Below are 10,617 nucleotides of genomic sequence, written 5' to 3' on the forward strand. Positions count from 1 at the left end.
CAGTGGTGCTGCGCGTCTGGAGGCCCGGGAAAGTCGAGTGCTCTCAGGCAGCACTCCCTGTGAGCTGGGCTCAGGAGAGTCCTGTGCCCCCCACCTGATTAGCAGAGCACACACAGCTAGGTGTGTCTCTCCCCTGGTGGTGCACATCTGCACATGCCTTGGTGCATGTACAAATTATTCCGCACAGAGGGTGGAAAAATTCCACTCATGGATGGAAATGATGAGGGGGGATGTTGGTCTCTGGCGAGGCGGGTCAGCAGGCGGTTTAGCTGCAATCCCCCAGCCTGGCGCTGCTTGGGGAGCGAGGCCCGTCACAGCTCACTGGCAGAGCAAGGGGGGTCGCTGGCCTGTGGGGTCAGCTTGTGCCCTGAATTGCTGAGCTGGCGCATTGTGTGCAGCACGCGGCTGTGTTGCTGCGGTGGCGTTTGGCAGAGACCTGCCTGGTTGGAGATCGGCTGGGAGCAGAGGCAGCTGCCGCAGGGCTGGCTGGGGGGCGGGGGTGAGGCTGCCTTTGGCTTCCATCCCTCCCCTGACAGCGGCGTGCGGGCGCCACAAAGCTTTGGCAGGCGGCTTGTCTCCGCGCGTGTATCCCTTCCAGGGATTAGCGGCTGGCGCGCGCGGGACACTGAGCTGTGCTAATCCCTCCCGGCCTTTCAGGGATGTGGCTGTATTCATTTCGCCTGAAACGAACGGGTCACGGTGCAGGCAGGATTCCCTGCTCCCGGTCCGGCGCGGGGATTAGCTCCCTCAGGAGGGGCGTGCGGCAGGCTGTTTCCAGAGGCGCTAACGGGGCGCGTGTGCCGCCGGATGGACCTCCTCCCACAGCCTGTCCCTGCAGAGCCGCCGCGTGCCCCCAGGCCGGAGCTAGTGGGGGGTTTGACCCCGAGCCCGCAGCGCCCGGACTGGTCCCAGCTTGGGGGCTCCTGGGCGCAGGCCCTGGGGTCCTCTCAAGGGCCCCCCGCTGACTGCGCGGTTGTAGCAGGGCTCCCTGTACGCCGAGCACTCGGGCGGCCGCCCAGGAGAGATTCGGAGCCGCCCCGCTGATTGGCAGAGCCCCCACCGCCGCCAGCCTGGGTTTCTCAGGGTGGTGCACATCTGCACCTGCCCCAGTGCACAGAACAAAACCTATTCCGCACATGGGTGGGCAAAGTGAGAACATTGCAGCATAGCATCGGGCACTGCGCCATCAGCGAGCAGGGCGTGTCACCGAGGGGGCAGAGCCACCGGGCCCCACACGCCCTCCGCAGCCAGGGGGCTCCCAGCTGGCAGGGACCCCGCGTAGCCCAGACTGGTCCGCGAGGGACCGGGAGCAGCCAGGGCAGCCCAGCTCCGGGAGAAGGGACGGACGAGCTGCAGGGAGGGGTGGGATCCGGAACGGCGGTGCAGAGGAACGCAGGTTCGCAGCCGGCCACGGAGAGGTGATTGTGGCCGGACGAGGTGGCGCCAGACTCCGTTGGGTTCCCGGGGCCGCCGCGCGACTCCAGCTCCCAAACGACGCGTGGTCCTGGGGCGCTTGCCACTAACTCCAGCACGGAGGCTTCCATGGGACAAGCCCCGTCCTCGGCTGGGCTGGAGCGGGGACCGGGCGCCGCTGGGACGGGGCCTGCGTCTGGCCGGCCTGGCACGACGCCGCTGGAACGCACTTGGCCGGAGCGGGCGGAGGGACTCCCTGCTGAGCGTCAGCGGTGCCCGCGCTCTGCCTGGCTGCGACCGGGCCCGAGGAAAAGGCCTCGCCTGCCCGTCTGCGTGCGCGTGGCCAGCGCAGGGCCCAGGGGGCCTGTACCAGACCACACGGGAGGCGCGGCGCTGCCAAGGCCAGGCTGGGGTGGAGGTGGCTGCCGGCCCGGGGCAAATCTCGTACGGAAACGGGAGACGCTGCGTGCATCCCTCCGTGGCGGGGGGGGGGCTGCATGGTTCCCTCGGGCTCCGCAGGGCAGGTGGGCCTGGTGCGGCGCACGGAAGGGGAGCTGCGCCCCCGTGGTGCGGCGCACGGAAGGGGAGCTGTGCCCCCGTGGTGCGGCGCACGGAAGGGGAGCTGCGTCCCCGTGGTGCGGCGCACGGAAGGGGAGCTGCGCCCCCGTGGTGCGGCGCACGGAAGGGGAGCTGTGCCCCCGTGGTGCGGCGCACGGAAGGGGAGCTGCGCCCCCGTGGTGCGGCGCACGGAAGGGGAGCTGCGCCCCCGTGGTGCGGCGCACGGAAGGGGAGCTGCGCCCCCGTGGTGCGGCGCACGGAAGGGGAGCTGCGTCCCCGTGGTGCGGCGCACGGAAGGGGAGCTGCGCCCCCGTGGTGTGGCGCACGGAAGGGGAGCTGCGCCCCCGTGGTGCGGCGCACGGAAGGGGAGCTGTGCCCGCGGGCTGGAGGGGCTGCTTCCTGGCTCTGTCCGGAGCAGCCTCGTGCAGCCCAGTGGTGGGCGTTACGCTGGCTGGGGGCGGTCGCTGCCCCCAGGAGCCGCTTGGCACGACCCAGCCGGGAGACGGAAACGGCAGAGTGCCCGCCGGCTGGGCTGCGCCTAGGACGGGTCATTCAGCCCGTGGCAGAGGCGCTGGTGGCACGTCCCCTCCTGTTGGCGGTTGCTGTGGGGGGGAGCGAGCAGTGGGCTGTGGGCTCCCTCCGGCTCCGGCCCTGGGCTCAGCAGCTTTGGGACACGTCGCTGTCCTGGCAGCGCCACCTCAGAGCTGGCCCCGCAGCGACGGGTTAATTCCTGGCCGGTTGCTCGGGGGTGCGGCTGGGGCCCTCTGGCTGTCCCTGATCCAGGCAGCCGGGGGGACTGGCTGGCCTGAGGTGCCGCTTCCCTGGGGCGCGGCCGGAGCCCTTCTCCCAGGCCAGGGATCTGCGGGCGAGGCCAGGAGGGCGGCTGCAGGGGGGGAGGGTTCAGTGAGCTCCCCCGGCGCTGAGGGGTGAATTGTCCTTGAAGGAAGGAGACTTTTTCAGCCCTTCTTCCCAGGCGTTGGACAGGGGCAGGGCCCTGCGTGGGGCTGGCGCGGCTTTAATCGGGGGCGGCGCCTCTTGGCTTCGCATCGGGGCTGCCCTCGGCGGGGTGCCCGGGGCACGGTGCAGGCCGGCGGAGGGGAGCATCGTGGGCGCGGCCGACCGGTGAGCAGGGCTCAGGAAGCGGCAGCGTGGCCTCGCGCTTCCCTCTTGGCATTCCCACCGTGGGGAGAGATGGAGCCCCTGCCCGGCCTGCGAGTCCCACGCCCTCGGCCTCCTGGGCACGGCAGCGGTGGACCCGGGGAAACGGCCCCAGCTCTTCGCACTGCACCTGACTTGGGATCCGCCGGCCCGCTCGCCCCTCGCTGGGTCTCTGCCCACAGGCCCTCGAGCAGCCAGAGGGCTCCAGCGCCGATGCTCGCGCCGGGGAAGCCTCCCGTGTGAATATGCGCGGAAGGCAAAGCTCCTATTTAAAATTGGCGCTGTTGCCTGGTAACAGTTGTCCAATCAGGAGACTAAGTGGTGCCCTGTGCCGTCGGTAACTGCCTGCCCAGCACAAAGTCCAAAACTCCAGGAGTGAATTTTCTCCTTTGCAATTTCTTTTTGTGGGGAAGAAATTGGCACAAAACGTCACATAACAAACGAATTCTGCCGTTTCCCAGGCCTCTCGCAAACGCTTCTGAGCAGGTGGAGGTGTAACTCAGCAAGTGCCTGATTTGTGGAGGGCGACTTGCTTAGCTCGGCTAACTCCAGGGAGAGTAAATCACTCCAAATGGGCAGAAAATGCCCTAAAAATCATAAAAAAGAGCGATGAGGCCTCGTAAAGAAAGCTGCCGGGCTGACAATCTGCTGCGGCAGCGGCGGTCCTGGGGGAACAGCCTCCGTTTCAGCGCACGGCTCTCCCGCTTGTCTGCGCTGGCGGCTGTTACTCACCCAAACCCGCCTGCCCGCCCAGGCACACCACCAGCTCCTCCTGGCCCCTTCCCTCCAACGGGAGCTGCCTTCCCTGCCCCGTGCAGCCGGAGGCTCGGTGGGGGAATTGGCCAGGGGGCCGGGAATGCCCGTGGCTGAGCTGCTTTGCATTCTGGGCAATTCTGGACCCGCGGGGTGCGCTCTGCTCCTCGCCTCAGACCCCCTGACAGCCCAGGCCAGAGCCCGGCCCCAGCGCCGTTCCTAGGGCAGAGCTAGAAAACCTCCAGGCAGGATGGAGACCCCCACCGGTCCTTGGTGCATGGTGCCAGGGGTTAATTCCTCTCCTCTCTGCCTCATTTCCAGCCTGGCATCCCAGCTGGAAGACCCCGACACCTGCCCGGGCACGGCTGGAGAGCCCCGTATCGAATACTTGTGCCCCATTGCCCTTAACCCCCTCCTCACGGTGCTACCTGGCCTGAGTGCCCCTCGCCCGCTCCCCCTCCTCGCCACCCTCTGCCCCGTCTGCCAGCGTCCGTCGAGCCAGGTGCGAGGGGCCTGCCTTCCCAGGGCCGCAGGCGAGCGCACCGAGGCAGTCAGGCGCGTGGCCGTGTGCGCCCCGCTTGGCCAGGGGTCCGGCTTTCCCGGGATCCACGACTGGGCCTCCTTCGCCGCTCTCCCAAGCCTTGCGTCCTCTGGATTTCGGGTCCTGCCGCTGCAGCGGTTCGGTAGCCCTGGGCGGGAGCCGATCCCAACGGGACCCTGCTAGGAACTCGCCCACTCGCTGACGATTCCTCATTTCGTGTGGCGGCCTGGCGGGAATCCTGCTTTTAATCCGTGTCCCCTCGCGATTGGATCCCTTCCTGCTCTCCACTCTGACCGGCCTGTGCTGCCCAATCAGGCGCCTCCGAGAACCAAAGCCGGCGACCGCAGCGCCGCGATTGTCGGCCGGACGGGTATTCGCCTCGAAAGAATCCCCAGTTGGTTTGCGCAGGCCTGTTACCCCTGGGATTCCTCGGCAGTCAGGCCTGTGTTGGCTGCTCCATGTCTTGCCTGCGCCCAGTGACAGGCCTACAATGACTGGGCCTCCCGTTCACTCCTTACAGATGGGCCCTTGGCTTTCTTCCCTCTTCTGGCGCTTCCCTGGCGCGCCAGGTCTGATGGAAGAGCCAATGGCCCGCAGGCTCCTTGGCCAGCTCTTTGAAAACTCTTGGTCACAAGTCCAGTCCCTCCTTTCGACTTGTTTCCCAAGCCATAAAATGGGCCCCTGGCTCGGGCAGGGTCCGGGGGCCCCTGTGTCTGCGTGGTGCCCTGGAAGAGAGAATGCAGCGCCAGACTGGGAGGCCCTGGGCTGTTTGCGCTTGTGTTGTGGGGGCCGGGGTGTGCGATGGCAGGGGGGACAGGGCGGGGTGGGGCGGCGAGTGCTGCTCCGGGCTGCGTCGCGGGGCTGCGGGAATGTGCCATCCCTTTGTCCTCGGCCTACAGCCCTTTGCCCATGTTAGTTCCTCCCGCTGCAGGGCTGCTCCCCCTTATTGCAGTAGGGAAACCGAGGCAGAGACCGATGCCGAGAGCCTTGGGCCACTAGAGCCCAGCCCAGCCCCCACTGGGGGGGGAGGCCCGAGGACGTGAGGGGGCTCCAGGCCGCGCCCCCTGCTGGCTCACTCTGGGGTGCTCAGGGCTGGGGGGAGCCGGCCGGCAGCCCTGGCTCATCGCGCACTGAGCCGGGGAGAGCGGAGAGGAGTGGCCCTGGCGGGACGCTGCCCGGCCCCTCCCCTTGGCGAGGAGGCAGGAGCCGCTTCCCGACGGGCAGGCTGCGGCTGGAGCCAGCGGGCACCGCCCGCTGCAGAGACATGTTGGCTCCCCCATACTGGCCCGCAGACCTGTGCCAGGGCCTGCTCCTTGGAGCCCCCCACTCCCAGGAGAGGAGCCCTCGGCTGCTGGCCTGGGCAGTCACTGGGCACGCCTCCGTCCCTGAGCCCGTCTGCCCTCCACGCTGGGGCTGGGGTGCGGAGCCTTCCCCGGGCCGGCACTGGGGGGGAGAGGGGGCTGCCCTGCAGGGGGATGCTGCCGCCCGGGGCGGGGACCGGCATGTCGAGGCCCCTTGCTAACTGCCTTGTTCCCTCTGCGCAGCCCCCCCGGCACCCGCCGCCTGCTCGCCAGCGACCGATGGGACGAGGAGCGAGCCCCTTTGGAAAGCGCGTCCAGGAGCTACCTGAGCGACAGCGACCCGGAGAGCAAGCCCGCCGACGCCTCGGCATAGCCCCAGGAGGCTGCCCGGAGGGACGCGTTTTCCACAGCCGCACTCTGCCTCCCGGAGCCGTGAGCCGGCCCACGCCAGGCCCCGGCGCCCCCCGACCGGGCTCCGGACCTGGGAATGCTGCATTTCCGGATGGCCACCGCCTCCTGTCCTGTGTGCACCTGGTGTTGCTTGCGTGGTGGGAAAGGTTCATCTAAAGCCCCGTTCTCCGACCCCTCCCTCCGAGCCACCGCCGACCTCTCCGCGGGGGGGCCCAGCCAGACGCTGCACTCTGGGTGGTGGGACAGGCCCCTCTTCCCTCCCCACCTTGCCCCAGCCCCCTGCTAGCTGCTCCAGCCCGGGCGGCTCCATTCTCACTGGAGGGGAAGCTGAACTGGCCGTTAGGGGCTTTTCCTCCTCAGTGCCTGCTGTCTTGTGTAACGTCCCCGCGTGTGTCTGGCCCCGGCAGGAGGGGCCCTGAACCCCCCCCTTTCGGCTGAGCCGTAGGAGACGCTCCAATCCGGCTTCAGCCAACCTAGTGAGCAGTGAAGCTGCGGCCGGTGCACCCTCGTGTGCCGCCACGTGCGTTCGGTTTCCTTGCCCCCGGGTTTCCGTTTCCCAGGCAGAGGGCTTGGTTTGGGGTCACTTCTTTCCCCAGGGGCTTGGGCCGAGCACAAAGTTTTGTTTCAAATCTCCGTGAAATAACGTGCAACCGGGCCCCCGTGCACCGGCACGTGTGTGCACAAGGGCTGGGAGTGGGGGAGAGCAGGCGCGCACTTGTTCACCCTCGCACGCTGCGGAGAGGAGGGGTTCCTTTTGGGGAGGGTGCCCCCGGCGGACCCCACTGCCCTCGTCGATGCCAAGGAACCAGCCCTGCCCCCTCCCTCCAGGACTCAGCTGCAGCCCCGGGGCTGGCAGCCGGGGGAGCTGCCCAGCCCTGCCTGCCCGGTTTTCACTAGTCCAGCTGTGCGTCTCTCCCCATCCGTTATCTATTAAATGTCATTCTGGCTGGTGCCGCTGGCTGCTCCCCTCGGCTCGTTCATTGCGGGGCGGGGGGCCGCTGGGGCAGCTCCTGAAAGCCGTGCCTGCAGGCACTGAGCCGGCCAGGGCCTGGCGTCGGGGAAGGGCTGGGGAGCCGCGTTTCCCCGCCAGCAGCAGCCCAGCTCTGCGCCCCCAGCCTGGCGTCACAGCCTTGGCCGCTGCCCGGCGCGGGGGAGCCCATGGGAGCCACCTTGTGTTCTGTGGCTTCGCCTTCGGCCGCTCCCCCAGCCGTTGGATGCTCAGGGCAGGGGCGGGTGCATTTGCCCCCAGAAGCTGGCGAGGGGGCTGCAGTCCAGCCAGGGCAGGGCCCCGGGGGACCCAGAGGGGGCCGGCCACGGGCAGCGGAGGGGCTGGCAGGCCTTTCGGGCTGTGCCTCCCTCCAGCCCCGAGCCAAGGGCAGATCATCTGCCGGCCCCACGCCCATGGGCCGCTGGCAGTGCGCCTGCCCCCGCTCAGGGCTAGTGCCCCTTGGCCCCGGCACGCTGGCGGTCGCAGGGCGAGGGCCGGGCCGAGGGGCTCGCTGTCTTTCCGGCACCGGGCGCTCTGGAGCGGAGGCTCCGGGGAAGAGGAGGTCTCAGCCACAAATCTCAGCTTGTTTGGAGCAGATGGCGCGTGCGAGCGCTCAGCCGCCGGGAGCTCACCTGTTCACTGCTCAGCGGCAGCAGCGTCCGCTGGGTGTGAGAGCCAGGCCGGCTCCGCCAGCGGGGCCCTCGCACACGCCCGGCTGCAGGGCGGGGAGCCCCGGCTGCGCAGTGAAAGGGGCCCCCAGAGCCGCGGTTCGGCCTGTCCCCGGTCGGGGGGTGTGGGACTCGGCTGCCTGCTGCTGCCTTGTAGTGCCCCTCCCATGGGTCCTGCCTGCCTCAGTGCCCGCCCCCCACGCTAGCCCCCCCGGCCGAGCGGCTCCTGTGGCCCTGGCCTGCCCCCCCAGCACCGACTGGGCCTGCGGCCTCTTGCCCCAGCCATCCCTACAGAACCAGGACACTGGGCCCAGCAATATGGCTCCAGCACCGCCCGGCAGCGGCACAGGGCCCCCACTTCCCTCGGGCCAGGCCCTGCCTCGCCTCCTGCTCGCGCCAGGGCCCTGGCCTCCATGTAGGATGGGGAGCCCTCCAGCCCTGCATGGGCTCGCCTGCTCCTGGCCGTAGCCCGCTCCCGTGGGCGAGAGGCTGCCGGCGCAGGGTGCTCGCAGTGCCGCGGGCGGGTACGCACCAGCAGCGCCACACCCCTGGGGCCGCGGAAGAGCCGCCGTGGCCCCAAGAGAGCCTTGGCCAGCCCCTGCATGGGCAGCCCAGGCCGGAGCCCCCTGCTTTATGGGGGCCCAGCCAGGCAGGGGCGGGTTCCAATTCCTGCCCCCCTGCGATGGCGCAGGCTGCCTCAGCCCCCTCGTGTGCCCCGTGGGCGAGGGCGTCCAGTGGGCCTGCCGGCAGGGAGGTGCCACGCCGCGTGTCCTGGGGCGGCACCGTGCCGGGATTTCCCGGGCAGCCAGGCTGGGCGTGGCCCTGGGGGCAGTGAGGTGGCCGAGGGAGAGCCCGGGGCCCAGCCAGCGGGGGGGGGGGTGAGTCCTGGGGCACGCTCCGGGGCCTGGGCTCGTGCCGTCTGGGCATCTCCCCGCCCCCTGGGCAGGACAAGGAGCAGCAGGAAAGCGCGAGGGGCGGCCCCGGCACACGCCCGCGTCTGGCTCGGCGCCGTCGCAGGCTGCTTGGGCGGGAACGCCCGGCGTTTGCTACGGGAGGCGGGAAGCCGGGTCCCCTCCCCCTCCCCTTCCTGGGCTCCCTCCTCGCCAGAGCAGGGGCACCGGGGGCCACGTGGCGCTGGGGGCAGAGGGTCAGGGTGGTGGCTGGGCAGGCCTGGCGCATGCTGGGGCCCTGAGCTGGGCTGTGGGGGCTGACTCGGCCTGCTCACCCCACATGCAGCCGCTCTCCTGGGCCTGCTCCCCCTGCCCGTGCCCGGCTGCCCAGAGATCTGAGCTGGGGTGTGTCCGCTGCTTCCCCGGGTGCTCCCAGCCAGGCCCCTAAGGGCCCCCCCAGCACACTGCACCCCCACTTCCCTCAGCCTGGCTGTGCGGGCAGACGGGCAGCCCCTTGTGGTCACGTGGCTTCGTGGGGGCTGGCTCGGGCGCTCCCCGTGGGCGGCACATTCCCTCCTCCCCGGCGGGGCCCCGCGACCCCTTGTCAGCACCACTTGCCGCTGCTGTCACTTCCCCGATTGCCTCTGCCACGGTGCATTAGTGCGGCTGCCAGCCCGGCGGGAGGCCTCTCCGGGGCCCAAGCCCCTGGTACATCATGGGCTGGGCTGGCCAGGGGCTTTGGGGATTCACCCGCAACCCCCAGCATGCTGGCTGTGACGGGCCGGGCCGGGTCTGGGCACCGCTGAGGGCGTCCACTCCGGGCGAATTGCTGAAATTCGGGGCTCCTTACGGCCCCTGACTGGAGACCTTCCCCAGTAGACCACAAACCAGCCGCACCGAGCGCTCCAGCTGCCTGCCTGGCCAGCCGGAAGCCTCACGAGCAAACCCCTCTGGCACCCCAGCTCTCTCCGTGCCCCTAAGAGCCCCGGGCCCAACACAGGTGAGGGGTTATAGACCCCAACCTCACCTACCCCGAACAGGCTCTTCCGGTCCCCAGACACCAGCCCCAGTCCCCGATCGATTTACACTCTGGATCTTACCCACGAATCACGCTGGGCCAACCCTTTAGAATCTGCCATCCAAAGGTTTCTTACTACAAGAGAGAAAAGCACGAGAGCGAGGTTGTTAAAGTATCACACACGATGTGCAGCGAACCTCCCAGGTCTCGACGCAGGCTCTCGCAGAGAGGTTACAGCTGCTGGCTTTAAAGTCTCTGGTTACATCCTATGTCGGGATGGGTCCACGGTTCTTCCCGGCCCGTAGTTCCCTGCGAGGCTGCGTCTGGGATTAGGAGCCAATCCGAAGACCCCCATGGAGGGTGCCACGTGGCATGTTTATATCCCTTCCTCCGTGTCCAAGCTGGACAGTCACATGGTCCATCGACCTACCCTGGTGTCCCAAGTCAGCAGCCGCTCTCCTGGCTGGCTCAGACATCTAGACGTTCCTCAGGTGCGGATTGGCACCCAGAGCCGCATCGGCCCCTTGCTGACTAGCGTAGCCGTCGGCTGAGCCCCGCTTGCCCACTGCTCCGCCTCACACAGGGCACGTGTAACTCCACACACAGACCTTGTGCAGTCACAGGGATAGCCTGTGCACAGTCGGTAGAAGATAGGCTTTCGTTTGACACCCCACATGGCCCCCTTTGTACCAACTTTTGGGGCAACCCCCCCTCCCCCCGTGGGCGCAGCAGTGATCTGGCTGCTCCCCTTAAAATCCAGTCACATGACACTGGGCCCTGCCCAATCCAACCCCCCCCAGATTAAAGCCCCCCCCCCCACCAGGCACTTCCCAGTCCTGCCCCCCGCAGTCCGGAGCCCCGGCCGGGTCCCTCAGTCCCTGTGCAGTGTGTGGGAGGGGCTGGCCCAGCCCCCCTCAG

The 10,617-nt window shown here is 68.9% G+C and overlaps 1 protein-coding gene across 28 annotated transcripts in view; it reads left to right on the forward strand.

Moving 5' to 3' along the window:
* Positions 1-7,093, forward strand: part of MYO18A (myosin XVIIIA) — a 94,040-nt gene extending 86,947 nt beyond the window's left edge. For all 28 annotated transcript variants that reach the window (XM_089772126.1, XM_089772127.1, XM_089772131.1 and 25 more), the window contains one exon: positions 5,968-7,093. Coding sequence is in view for 4 of the 28 variants with exons in the window: in XM_089772129.1 (XP_089628255.1) it covers positions 5,968-6,097 (130 nt within the window). In the remaining 24 variants the exon portion in view is untranslated. The remainder of the gene's footprint in view (positions 1-5,967) is intronic.
* The last annotated feature ends 3,524 nt before the right edge of the window (positions 7,094-10,617 follow it).

This window comes from Pelodiscus sinensis, chromosome 21 (assembly GCF_052426305.1).
Source record: "Pelodiscus sinensis isolate ZL-2025 chromosome 21, ASM5242630v1, whole genome shotgun sequence".
In the NCBI taxonomy this organism is placed as follows: Eukaryota; Metazoa; Chordata; order Testudines; family Trionychidae; genus Pelodiscus; species Pelodiscus sinensis.